Here is a 14,087-nt window from a genome sequence, read left to right as displayed (position 1 = left end):
CAAAAAACGACGCACCACATCAATTTTCTTAACCATTATGGACGTTGACTTGCAGTAAATCAACATTCACGTGCAAAACTATGATTAATGGTGTTGTGACTTTCATGACGTAATTGATGGAAATAGAGGGGACTGTAAAAAATACTGAGCAGAGCTCGTATTTCATAGTTTCCTCATACACATGGACTGATCACCCAAAAACTAAGCAAATTGCCTTTGAAAAAAAAATATGAAAAGAAAGATAAAAAGAAATCCACACACTCAAACAAACGTACGCGCTCGTCTCTATTATACTCAGTATATATACTAGCTTGTAAAAAGAAAAAGAAAAAATGCATCAAGGCTTTAGACATAAAATTCATGTCATGCATATGAAAATTGGGGAGAGCCATGATAATCATACGAAAGTAGATCCAACATGTGTGCTAGAAAGTGCAATGTATACTAAAAAAAATTACTTTCACTTTCAAATAAAACAAAACTCTTAGAAATTCTTATATAGCAGAATGAGATATACTTTTTAAAGCCCTGATTTAAAGTTTACTTTTCCCAAACACAACTCATTTTCGCCTCAAAACTTAACCTTGTCTATACCTCTGTGAGCCCGTACATCTCGTGACTTGCGTGCTCATTCTTGCTCTTGTTTGTTTGTTTGCTTGCTTGCTTGCTTTTAACAAGAGATGTCTATTTATCTAAAACAAAGTTGATGTTATAATTGCATCCATGTTTTGGTGAAACTTATGTGATTTAAATGTAGGCCTATACTCATGTAAGTGTTACGTATATTGCTTTGTATACACTATACTTTATGTGGAAATAAAATCACTTGAATTGAATTGAATTGAATTGAACAAAAAAAAAATGTTTGTGTGTTGCATATGTTTGTATGCGTTTCTCTTGGTCTTTCCTATCTTTTATAGACAACATGCCTAGTTTGTTAGTTTAGTAAGTAGTTATTGTATATGAGGTGTTCTGCAAATGATACAAGCTCTGCTTTTTTAGCAGCCTCCTCCATTTCCGACAAATTTATTTCGATCTTCATCAAAGTTAGGCCCGACATTCATTGCATTTAAGTTCATCACAATTTCTCTTATCATGTTGAATTGATTTCGTTAAGTTATGTAAATAACTTACAGCAATTATATTTTTGTTTGTTAATCAAATAAATGAAATCAGAATGAGTGAATACGAGGGGTATTGGGGGCTACGAAGAAAAAAAAGTAACAAAATGCGGGACTCCCCCATCCCCATCCCGGGATCGGCGGCCTGCATGAGCTACTGCAGGTATCTATTTCATCCTAAATTAGATTTTTTTTAAAAAGAAGAGCCTTTTGCACATTCACTTGGACAGACCAGTGGCGCCGTCTGTGACACGATAAGAGCTCCGTAGGCCTATTGGAATAGCATAATGGGTTCAGAAAAACGACTGTATTTACGACTATTAGATGATCGATGTCTTTGTTTGGAATCGGTTTATGAACTCTCACAGCCCTCTGGACTGTTCCTCTTTCTCTGAAGGGGTAACCAAAATAATCAGACTGCAATTATATCTGTCTTTCCAGGAATATTCATCTCTGAATGTTGCTTTGATTAATTAAATTTTAAAGAAATGAGATGTTTTATTTCGAAGGATTTTTTTTTTCAGGTCAAACTTACAGTAACATTTAAATATTACTCAATTATAACCCTTTTTTGTCAGTGATAAATGCCAACTTTAAAGGGGTACATTCTCCATTTAACCCGTGTGGAAAAAGGAGACAAAAATCACCACCGAATTATATAGCATGCAACTGATGCATTCTCCTCTTCTCTGGGGCTGTGTGTGTGCTGAAGGGTCTAGCAGCTATGAGTATGACGTAGCCTACAAGTGTTCGCTGTGAATATTTTCAAACTTCCGTGCCTGCGAAGTCAATTTGATGCAGAACCAGAACAGAGTCAGAGAGAACTGTTATTACTCAGTGCCATTGTTTCACCGTTGACGTTAGTGTTACCCGCGACCAGCCCGAAGGTGTACAGTACGATGGAGCACCCCCGCAGGAGCGGGGTGAGTGTGTACTGAAGTTTGAACCAGCGCCAGCCAGCCAGCCAGACGCAGCAGCGGGGTTATTGAGTTGTTAAAAGTACACTGAGCCTCTTCACTGCATACAGCCGAAAGTTATCATCTGATCATCTACTTGTCTAGAAGTGCCAAAGCAAAGTGAACTACAAAGATGAAATTACTTACATTTAACAATTCACTGGCTGCATTGTTGCGTAGATATAATGTCCGCATATGGAGGCCGGGAGTTTTTCCCAGGAAAGCGCACATTAATAACCCAACGGATCATAAAGAAAAGAAACTTGGAGTTGGAAGTATTGCGTTAGCACGATTTTACTCTGACTCAACACCGAGATTTCCTGTGCGCCGGGATGGCAAAACAAGTGTCCATGTTGTTAACTCCTTGACCTGTGCTCCAGGCAGAAGAGGAACAGAGAAAGAGCAACTTTTCCTGATGAATAAAGATTTAGCATCATGGTGAATAATTTTTCATATCATGCAGATAGATTGTGTGTGGTACGGTAGTAGTATCCAGTAGTAAATGCATTGTTGTGATACCTAGGTGCAGTTCTGATTCCCACAGCAAGTGATTGACATTGTTATCGAATGTTTAAATAAAACAACAACAACAACAAAAATCACTTGTATTTCCTACAAGTGTTCTCACTGAGCTCATTACAACTATAGACCGATTCTGTGACGCGCTATGTGTATTTTTGGCATGGGTAGCGCCATTAACGCGGTGAGTTAGCCGACCCCCCTCCCCTCTCCCCCACCCCCTTCCACGCGCGGAATGAAAAACTGATGCATGGGTCGTTTTAGCCAATAGGCGTCTCGTACTGAGTGTGCAAATGCTTGCTTAGTGCGCGAACCTTTGTTACAAGTGCGCGGTAAACATGTTGCCCGTGGGGTGGGGGAGAGGAGGGGGGGTCGGCTAAGACACCTCAAAATGAGCGTATGGCTGCGCCCAGTGCCACAAATTGTCTGCTGCCCTCAACGAACCCGAATTGTTCTATAGATCTAGGTGTACAAAATTTTCTCCCTTTTATTTCCTGTGTTTTTGAAGGTTGACATGCAAATTTCCAATCAAGTAGTTTGAGAGCTTGTCTCTCTCCAAATTTGATGGATGGACTGAATTTTGAAGAACTAAAAAATTCTGTTGAAAGCAAGCTGCCTAAAATTTGACCATGATGCCATCCAAATTTGACTGCCTGCCACATGTAAAACCAATGCTTTTGCGTTTGGTCGAATTTTCACACATGAGGTCGAACCTTGGTGCAGGTTATTTAGGTCAGTCCGAGTGAGCAAGTCCAGGGATATCCATATTGTATGAATAAGAAAAGAAAATTTAATTTGCATCTATATCATGAGCTTGTGTCAAACTTACATCCACAAAATCTGGAAGAAAGGGAAGCGTCCTTGATGCTTTTATGTACAATTGTATATAATAATGGGAAATATGAGTTGACTTGCATGTCAACAGGTTAACTTTTGAGTTGATACCAATGAATGCTGCAACAGACTGATCTATGTTGCAGAGATTTGTACCATTCAGACTTGCTGTAGTGGTGTTCTCTTGTTTTTTGTGTGATTAGGTCTATTTGGTTTGGGGTTTTTTGTGGGGGGGGGGGGAGCAGTATTGGAAGTGTCTCTCTAGAAGATGTTACTTCACTTATACTTCAATACTTATACTTATACTTATACTTACTTAAATGAAGATCCTGGAAGATTGCTGTGTAGCAGCAGTCAGACTTCCAGGTCTATCTTCTATGATTTGTTGCTATCATCAGCCCGCTTATAATTATTGGTGGATGGTTTCTTGTCCAGTTCAAAAAGAAAGGAAAGGCAGACATGCTTTAGTTAAGTCCTGCAGATCAGAGATCAAACTTCTATGCCTGTTGGTAATAAGGAGATAGGAATCATTGGTACTCCCAGTTTCGATCCAGCCTAGTTTTCGTAAGTCATTTCCCTCCTTCCCCCATCCCTCATCACCATTTGTGCCATGTTAGAAATTGTGATGCAAATACATTGAATATGTGAATATCAGTTTAGTCCCTTTTTTTTCTGCACAGGTATGCTTGTGGTCCAACTGTGTACGACTCTGCTCACATAGGACATGCAAGGTAATATGCATTTTTATCATTTGAAGTTTGATAATACTTGCATGATATTTTCACAGCAACACACGAGCTGTTGTTGGAGTGACTTTGATAGCAAGAGAAATATTGGACATCTCACTGATAGTATTTTGTATCTTAAGTCATCGGTGTCTGTAATAGCATGAAGTCAGTGATTTAATACTTTGTATCAATCATGCTTTTTCTTTCCAGCTCATATGTGAGATTCGACATTGTCCGGCGCATACTGTCCAAGTTCTTCCACACAAATATCGTCATGGTGATGGGCATCACAGACATTGATGATAAGATCATCTGGAGGGCGCAGGAGACTGGGGCTAAGGACTTCAGAGACATCTCTAGACACTATGAGACGGAGTTCTATGAAGACATGGCACAGCTTAATGTGAGCACTGATGACCATAGAAATATTGCAGACTCTTTTCATAATTTTTCCTCTCAGCACTCTTGTGAATGCATACCTGCCTTCTTCATCCTTGGATCTACAACTGTGGTACTGGTCTATTGGGTGTTTGTCCTGTCATCGTCATGAAAATCACCTCAGCGTAGCTGGTAGTGCTACTGACTAGTAAACAGTACCTGCTAAGTGATGGGGTCAAATTCAAGGCTGGTCATTTCTTTCTCTCTTGCTCCCATGAATAATATAGTACAGATCAAACAAACTATCACACTTAAGCAAAAATACGTATTCATTATAAAATGATGTCAACCAACTTCTGACAATCAGAAGTGTGTTGCTTTCCAGGTGATGGTTATTATTCTAGATTAGGTTGAAATATGAAATTATCCCAAAAATATATCTATGTCTATATATATCTTTTTCTTTTAAAGGTCCTGCCAGCCACTGTATACACCCGTGTGTCAGACCACATACCTCACATAGTGGCGTTCATTGAGAGGATTGTCCAGAATGGCTATGGCTACCCAACGAGTAATGGTAAGTGGCCCTCCAAAGCAGCCTCTGGGACATACAAACAAAGAGTGTGTATCTTGTTTAGTAGATTGTTGTGGCAGTTGAAGTTCTAAACATACTTGTCATATTCTCAGTGCGACAAAGTGATCTTGCAAATATTGTAAAGTGCAGTCATCTAGAAATAGTGAGTGGTGCTGTTTGCAGAAACACAAGGGCATTCATTTGACCTACTTTTATTTATAGTTTTTCCCTCAGACTTGTGAAGCCCATTTTCTTACACTTGATACCAAGATGTATGCCCAGTGGGATTCTTTTTGGGGATGATGTAATATCTGTTCTGAGTTTCATATTCATGCTATGATTCCTGCACATAACAATTATCACTGAAGCCTCTTCAAGAATGCTCCCAGGTGTAATCAATAGTATCTGTTTTTCTTTGAAATAGGGAGTGTCTACTTTGATGTGGAGGCATACACCCTTCCCCGCTACAACAAGCTGGCCAGCCAAGATCTTGACACTGGACAAGATGATGACCCAAGTGTCGCGGACTCGGAGAAGCGTCACCCTAGAGACTTTGCCCTGTGGAAGGGTGTCAAGCCAGGCGAGCCGTGGTGGGATGCCCCATGGGGGCGGGGCAGGCCAGGATGGCATATAGAGTGCTCGGCCATGTCGTGGTTAGTGTCACTGCTTTCATTACTGTGCATCCATCTGAACTCACATCGTACCTTCTGTATCAAACTGAATAAAGTACCCCAATGCCACTGCACCAACTTGGAATGGAATTGTGTCACCTTATCTGCTTATTTTTACTGAGGTGTGTGGCTGTATGATCAGAAAATTTGATCAATTTTCAAAGGCAACCTTGTTCTGAATAGGATAAAGTATGTCGTAAGTTGCAATCCTAGTTTTCAAATCATTGCCATAGATGTTGTTACCTATACAAAACTTCAGGGATGTGATCAATCCCCACGTTAAAACAAAAATGATAAAAAATGCCCTTTCAAAGTCATCTTGATATTACCTCAAGACAACAACAACAACAACAACAACAAAAGAAGACTTGTCTTACAAACTTTTCAAATATCACATTAATGACATGATTGAATTGTGATTTATCTTTCCAATGGGAAGCTGTCAGTGATGTCAAAATTGTCTTCATTACCCTGTCTTTGAATGTGTAATTGAGACCTTTTTGAAAAAAAAAAATGAAATTAAAAAAATAACAATGTAATTCTTTTTACAAACTGCATTAAAAAGAGAGAGAGAGGCACAGTTCAGGTGATCGTTTTCCTTTGAATATATAGTTAATTGATGGCTCAAAAGGAAGATGTATCTTTCTATACAAGACAGAGAGCTGTGAATTATCATGTTGCTGTGTATTAACAGTGTGATTATACTCTCAACAGTGCTATCTTTGGCCAGCGACTGGACATTCACACAGGAGGCAGGGATCTGGCCTTCCCCCATCACAACAATGAAATCGCTCAGTGCGGGGCTTGCTTCAACTCAGAGCAGTGGGCAAACTACTTCCTCCATACAGGTAGGCAAGTTACACTGAACTTACTCCAACCTTTACAGATGTAGGATGAACACCTAGATCACTGAGAATTATCCAGGGCAAGATATTGTGTATTTAAAACAATTATCTAAAAATTCAATTTTGAGTTTACAGTTAGCATTATTTGTACAAACAAAACCGTTTTTGTTTTAAGAATACACATTCATTGAAATGAACACACATTCCTTTGTACAAATGTGAAACATAACAATGAAAAAGAAAGAGAAATGATGGTAATCAAATACAAATGATAGAGTACCAAAGAGATGATATCACATATCTTTGCTCGAGCATGGTTAGCACTGTTGTGTTCACAGATATTCAGGCTATGTGAGGCTGTTTGGAACCAGTTTCCATGACAATTAATGGCTATGATGTCACACTTTGGTATTCTTTAGCAGTATAATTTTTGCATTTGAGGGTTTTATGAGGAAGACAAGTACAACTATCCCAAAGTTGTACCTTCAATGTTAAAGTTCCTTGTTTATAAGCATCTAAAACAGAATAGTGAAAGAAGTTACCTGATCAATGTAGGAAGCTGTGATACATCACATAGAAAGACGTTGCAATATTCCATGTCCCTTTATAGGTCACCTGCACTTGAAGCATGATGCCAACAAGATGTCCAAGTCTCTGAAGAATGTTGTCAGCATTTGGGAGCTTCTGACAGACTTCTCATCCAGCGAGTTCAGAGTCTTTTGCCTCATGGCCAAGTACAATCGTGGTGAGTAGTCGTGGTCAGAACCAGCAGCACTTTATGATAATAATAAAGATATTCAGGTCGTCTTTGCCCAGGGTAGCCTCTTCGGTGTTGTTATTGCTCTACCACAGGGCCCTGCCATTATTATTACCCTAGCGTTGCCAGGTACCCATTTATACACCTGGGTCGAGAGGGACATGGTGGGTAAAAACATCTTGTCCAAAGACATAAGCGCTGGGCAGGAATGGAACTTGTGTCCTATGATTGGGAGTTTGGCGTCTTATCCACTATTGCCACAGCTCCCCCGCCTTTTATGCTTGTGTTACTATGTAATGTAAAGATGCCTTGTGCACTCCCGTTATGATGAACACTGTTGTCGCAAATGTCTCCACACCATGTAGTAAACTTCAGGTCCCAAAATGATCATCTACCTTTGAATACATGCTTCACTGTTCGGTAATTAATGACATTTCGATATTTAAAATGAAAGAAAACTGCCAGTCCAAGGGACTTCATTATAATGGGAGTCACCTGTATTGAGTTGATGTGGTTCAAGTGTCAATATAAACTACATGTACAGTGAGTTGTGTTTTATATGATTTTGTGTCTGGTGGCTGTATTACTGTAAGTCATTTTATAGGAAACTGATTGTAAGCTAGGCAAAGGGTTAGTGATTATGACTGTCAATTGCTCTGCTCAAATCATTTCTAGTGAACCCCATATTTTTCTCTTTGTTTAATAGATATTGAGTATGCTCCAGATGTAATGCAGCAAGCAGTGACCATTCAGAGACAGATCAGTGCCTTTCTGAATGATGCCGATGCCTACATCAGAGGACACATTGCTTGCCAGCCATTCGACGAAGCTGACTTCATGCAACAGTTAAGCATTGTAAAAAAAAAGAATGGAATGTTTGTGAAAGCCAATCTATTCTCAAAGTCAAGGAAAATACAGGGAGGTACGCAAGAGTGGCGTATAATCTCCAGTAATCTTGAGACAGGTTGGATAATACAGGACGTTTGTAGCCAAAATCAGCAGTGTAGACCATGCAAAGAGTTACATGGGAATATGGATGTGATTTTATTTCAGTTGTTAGCTCAGTTTATAGCTTTATTGGGTCTTTTTTTTTAATGTGGATTATCCAGCCTTAAAATGTTTTGGTTGTGATTGTGAATGAGACATTTAGTTTTGCTTTTGCTACACAAAGTCCATGTAAGATTTTCTGTAGTTTAGCCATGGAAGTCAACACATTTTCTGTGCAATGACGACACTGAACACATGTCTTTGACAGAAGAAAGAAAGAATAGTAAATATATTTTGTTAAATCATTACGCACACATTTTTTACAATATGTACTCATCCAAAGTCATTCTATTTTCTCCTAATGGAACCGTATGATGCAGTGATACCAGACTTTGATGGTGAATATATTTATGATCCCATCATACCTGTGACAATTCTCAAACTAGCTCCTCTTCTATCTCCATATTATCTCTAGGCTTGCCGCAACTCGGCAGCAGGTCATCGAGGCTTTTGCAGATGACTTTGACACGAAGAGGGCGCTAGACAGTATACTGAAGCTCGTGCACAGAGCGAATGCCCACTTCAGTCAGCCTGCCGATGTAAGTCACAGTTCGCACTGTCATAGTTACCGAGTCACAGAAAGAGAGGTGTCGCCCAACTCTCTTACTAACCGGTAGTTATATTTAGAATTGATATGATCAGATATATATTGTAGTCACAGAGAACAACTTGAGGATAAAAAAGGAAATTTGCCCCTTGCAGACAAAAGAAGCATCACAGTGCAATGCTGCAGTGCATCATTCAAATGTTGGACTCTGTCATGTTTGATGTTTACTGTTTGATAGACACTATACATACATCAAGGTCGTGATGCTGTGTGCACCAGCACTGTTTTGTCTCTGGCTTTATCTGTTTTATTTGCACTGACAAAATCTTGAGGGTTGTGTGAGATATTATGTTCAATTTACTCGTGCTTTGTTTCTCATGTTAATGAAAGGAGTTCAAAGTTCAGCGAGTTGCAGTATACTTAACGGATAGCACAGGGTGTGTTCTGTTTGGTTTTAGTAAGATTATAGATTGATATTTAAATTGAGCGATGAAGATTTTACTTAAGGAAATTCACAACAACAACAACTCAAATGGGGGAAGGGGTAATTCGATGTGATTTTTTTTTAATAACACAAAAGAGGAAAAAGTGACTTTAACATATAGCCACAAGCTTAAAGTATATATTTTGCCTTCATTGCTTGTGTTTTGATTTATCATTGAATATAAGAATTTGTGAAAATGTTGTATTTAACACTGTGTATAGATGAATGTGTCAAAAGATATTGTATACAGCACTTACAACTTGCAAAGTTCTGCATCTGTATTTGTCCATGAGTGTTTAATTCCAATGTTTGCTGTGGTGTAGACAGTAGATATAGAAATGAATGATTCAGTGACATTGATCACAAGATGGCTGATTTGCTGACACACAGGAGAGAGCTGCCAGAAGCCCAGGGCTGGTGGCGGCCATGTCTTCCTACATCAGTGACATCATGACCTCCCTCGGTGTGGAGTTCTCAACTAAATCAGTAAGATGTCTGCATTTAACACCTATTTTTACCACTAACCTCCAAGTGATTGTGGTTTGGGTGATTTGTCAATTACCCATTTTATGGACCCTCCTTTCAGGAATCTGGCTTGTTGTTATAAGTTTACTGGTAGAGGGCTTGGATGGGATATTTTCCTTGTGTATAATTTGAATGTTTATAAAAGCAGAGATGTTGGCCAAAACATTCATGATCTATCTTAGGCAAACCAAAATCTTATTTTGACTGCTGATCATGCGACAGTGATATCATTCTGCAAATCGTGCTCAAAGCATTGCACATAGCAAATCTTCCTTTTCTGTCATATTAGCTTGTCATCAAGTTGTCCATGCATTGAGTTGAAATGTGATATAATCATGAACAACCTGCCCTTCCTATATCACAAACGTGGCATAAAAAAATGCATAAGTCAGAAAGTGACAATTAGTATAACTCTTGTGAAATGTTAATCATCATGGAATAAGAAGAGGTGTTTGTAGAATTCCACAACATTTGGCAAACTTTGCCAGCACTTCTCCACATACCAGGAATGCTTGTTACCTCACTGTTGTATATTATGGTGAGTGCAATAAAAATATGTTCAGCTGCACTACAAGATCATTTTAATGAAAAGTCATCCTTACAGTGATGTATGGTTATACTATGACCTTACATGACCCCTTCTTGTGCAGAATGTCCAGACAGACCAGACTACACAGGTAATGACCTCTGCCCTGGACACATTGGTCAACTTCAGGCAAGAAGTCCGTCACTGGGCCCTCACAATCCCTGAGGGAGATGGTACAGCCAGTGCTTCACAGAGTTCTTCAGGTAGAAATACAGAAAATGATTTCTCCTTTTTTTGTAGGGGGAGAGGGTGGGGTAGATAGTGTCACGCATACTGCAGATGTTAGGAAGGTCATAGCTGTCGTGTTGTTTGTAAAACTTGTTTGACTTGTCGTGTGGTGATACATGACTTTCTTCCAGTTCAGTATTTATTGTTTGTATTCTACGAGTTTTGGCTTTTCTTTTGCTTTTCCTTACTTTCTTTTTTTTTCTCTTACTCTCACCTCCCCGAATCTTACCCTTCTTTGTACACTCCAACTCAGTCGTACAGCCGTGTACAGTGTTGGGACAGACGAATCATCGAAGGCGTTCATCATTTAGCATTATCAGACTGGAGTCGAACAATTTCAATGTGTTTTGTTCTAAATGTCACATTTGTGTGAGTTTTGAAGAGCCTACAGTGTACATCCAGGATTTCCTCCAGTTAATAATCAGCTTCCATCTCACTCTTTCTCAAATGGTACAGAGTCAGTCAAACAGAGACGGAAGCGTGTGATGGCGGAGAGATCCCCACTGCTGAAAGCCTGTGATAACGTCAGAGAGACTCTCGCTGACAGTGGAGTCCAAATCAAGGTAAGGATCAGATTATGAAAATTTAATTTGATATTGTCTGTGTTCCAGTCACTCTTAAATTGTGCTGTCTGTCTTTTCATGCGTCAGCGTGAGTGAATGTGCTGGTGTGATTGTGTGTATAAAGAGAAGTGAACGACACACACACACTAAACATGTGCTGATGATTTTGCAGTGTGTACGTCTGAAACAATTTTAATGTAACTAAGTCTCTTCAGCCCTTGAGAAAAAACAATAAAAAATTGTTGTGGTTTATTGAAGAAATTGGCAATGGATGGTACAGTGGAACCTAGTTGTAAAGAGGTCAGATAAAACAAAACCCTCACATTAAAATGTGATTTTTGAGGTCTTATATTTTATTTATTTTTGATTTAATAAGAAACCTGATATTAACCCGTTGGGGACGGTTTGATTTTGCTACAACACGCATTTCCCATAGACACCTGTCCGAGTATACTCGGGACTCGTCCTCAACGGGTTAATGTAATTGTAATTGTTCCTAGGTCCTCGTTATAATTATGTTCCCCTATAACTGCCTTGGGTGTAGACTAAATGTTTTGATTCGTTTTCATTCGTGTTGCAGGACAGAGGCAGCTCAGCAACTTGGGAGTTCATAGAAACCAAGAAATCACCCAAAGCTGAGGTCAGCAAATACATCCGATCATATTATGTCATGTCCACACTCAGATAATTATTGAGGTTGACTGTCTTCAAGGATGTATATAATCCAAGGTCCAAAAAGATCTAGTAAAGGCCATGCTTTTAGAAAATTTAGAAGATTTGGGCCTCATTTAATCAAAAGATATAATCAATTATAAATTCCCTTACCACACAGGCTGCCGTAGACTTATGATAGAAATCAACTATATAATCAGTTATACATGTAGCTCTTCATAAAATAGGACCTTGATATCAGAAATAAGGCTATTTTTCGTAGAGAGTTATCTGAGCCAAAAACAAAATTGTGCTTCAGAATTTGCTTTCCCTACTTGGAAAGACATACTGTATATGCCGAATATTTCATGAGGTTTTTATTTTCTTGAATTTCGCGAGTCAGGTGCTCTTCGCGAAATTAAAGACACGCGAAAATATTGACTCTGATCCAGATGTGGATGTGACGTACGCATGTACATTTCTCCATTCAGTACAGGTCGCGAATTTAACCACTCGCGAAATCGTCAGAAATTCCAGATTCGCGAAAATTTAGACTTGCAAAATAATATGGCGTATACAGTATGCAAGGCTATGTAAGTCCTCAGCATGATATTGACTCGATGTTTGATACAAACACTATGCAAGTCTATGTGTTTCAAGTATGTACTCGTGAAGGGGATATTGACTGTATGGTCATTGTACAGCATTGATGTAGAAATCATGAAGCACATTTGATAAAATAATGGAGTAATATCAAACAAAAAATTTCAGAAATTTCATTAAATTTGGCTCTCCACTTTAGTTACAAAATAGTTTCAAACATTTCACTTTTCATATAGCAGTGATTCAGTGATTGCAGCAGCAACCATGCTTGCAAATTAGAGGCGATGGTTTCACAAGACTCCCATTGGTGAACCAGCAAAATCTCAACTAAATTTCCTCTTATTATCTCCCTTTGTGTGGACATGTATGAAAACGAATGACTTATGTTTTTCACATCAATGTTTTGTTGTGCTGCAATAACCTACTAGTGCTGATTGTCTTTAAGAGTGGAAAAGGTTGTTGCTATTTAAAATTACCAACCAAAATCATGTCTTTCATGTTTTTGTGTGCAAACCAGTGGGAGAGTTGTGAGTTGCACGAACATCACCACAGCTAATTTGCGTATGTGTTTGTGCCAAAGATCAATATTCAGTGAACACATGTGAAACTTATAAAATCTTCATACTTCCTCAGTTCAAACTGAATTGCGATAAACCCACTTCCATTTGTATGATTTAATTCTATTCTGTTACAGTCAACCTGAACATGGTGAGTTATTGCCATTTTAAACTTTGAAATAACAGCACAAATACTACGTCCCAGGTGTCTGCTCTGTGAAGAGATATTTCACTTCAAAAGGTGTGCACAGTGTAGAGAACAAATGGAGAGCTTGTATCTGTTGGCTTCAATCTGAACAAGCACCCAGGTAAATATATGTAATTGTCATTGAGAAGCTTTTATCAGGCAACGTCTTTTCATTATCTTACACCCACTCATCTGTTTGACTCACAGGACGGTGAAAGGTGACGACCATGTCAGAGAAGGAAGGAACGTCAACAAGAAGTAGTCTACAGTGCTGCAAATTTATTTCCATCACTGCAAGAGCGAACAGCAATTCAGATATCGCATATACAGATCCTAGATCACAGAATGCGAGCCACATTACAATTATTGCAACTACACTTAGAAATAAAATTAATTTCACATTGCTCGTTACCTAGACATTATGGTTTTCCTCTACAAACTGAACTAAATTGACCATTTCATTCTGTTGAAAAAAAAAAAGAAGGTAAGATCATTAATGATTTCCTACTGAAAGTACGATAGTATCAAATGGCAACATCCATAGATTATCACGTAATGTTTTTTTAAGCAACAAAGTAGATGATATAATTATAAAAAGATCCATGTTGATACTCTTAAATTTACTGATACAACACACAGCCAGATATTGCAAGAGAGAATAAAGATTAGTAGTGACTTTATATACATTTTTTATACCAATTCACATTATAATCTATTGCAGGAAAA

General features: G+C 38.6%; 1 protein-coding gene across 1 annotated transcript; it reads left to right on the top strand.

Annotated features, from left to right (window-relative positions):
• Nucleotides 1-1,228: 1,228 nt before the first annotated feature.
• On the top strand, nt 1,229-13,734 carry LOC139722259 (probable cysteine--tRNA ligase, mitochondrial). Its single transcript, XM_071633568.1, has 16 exons — nt 1,229-1,284; nt 1,986-2,102; nt 2,393-2,515; nt 4,111-4,161; nt 4,369-4,561; nt 5,008-5,113; nt 5,535-5,763; nt 6,496-6,629; nt 7,237-7,371; nt 8,090-8,228; nt 8,846-8,969; nt 9,852-9,947; nt 10,637-10,775; nt 11,257-11,363; nt 11,944-12,003; nt 13,569-13,734. The coding sequence occupies exons 1-16, from the start codon at nt 1,229-1,231 to the stop codon at nt 13,581-13,583; spliced, it is 1,824 nt and encodes a 607-aa protein (XP_071489669.1). The 3' UTR covers nt 13,584-13,734.
• Nucleotides 13,735-14,087: the final 353 nt, after the last annotated feature.

This window comes from Diadema antillarum, unplaced genomic scaffold (assembly GCF_040938485.1).
Source record: "Diadema antillarum isolate AM-2024a unplaced genomic scaffold, OU_Dant_1.0 scf00000162, whole genome shotgun sequence".
NCBI classification, from domain to species: Eukaryota; Metazoa; Echinodermata; class Echinoidea; order Diadematoida; family Diadematidae; genus Diadema; species Diadema antillarum.
The sequence above is the reverse complement of the archived record's forward strand: the minus strand, read 5'-3'. Positions and strand labels throughout refer to the sequence as shown.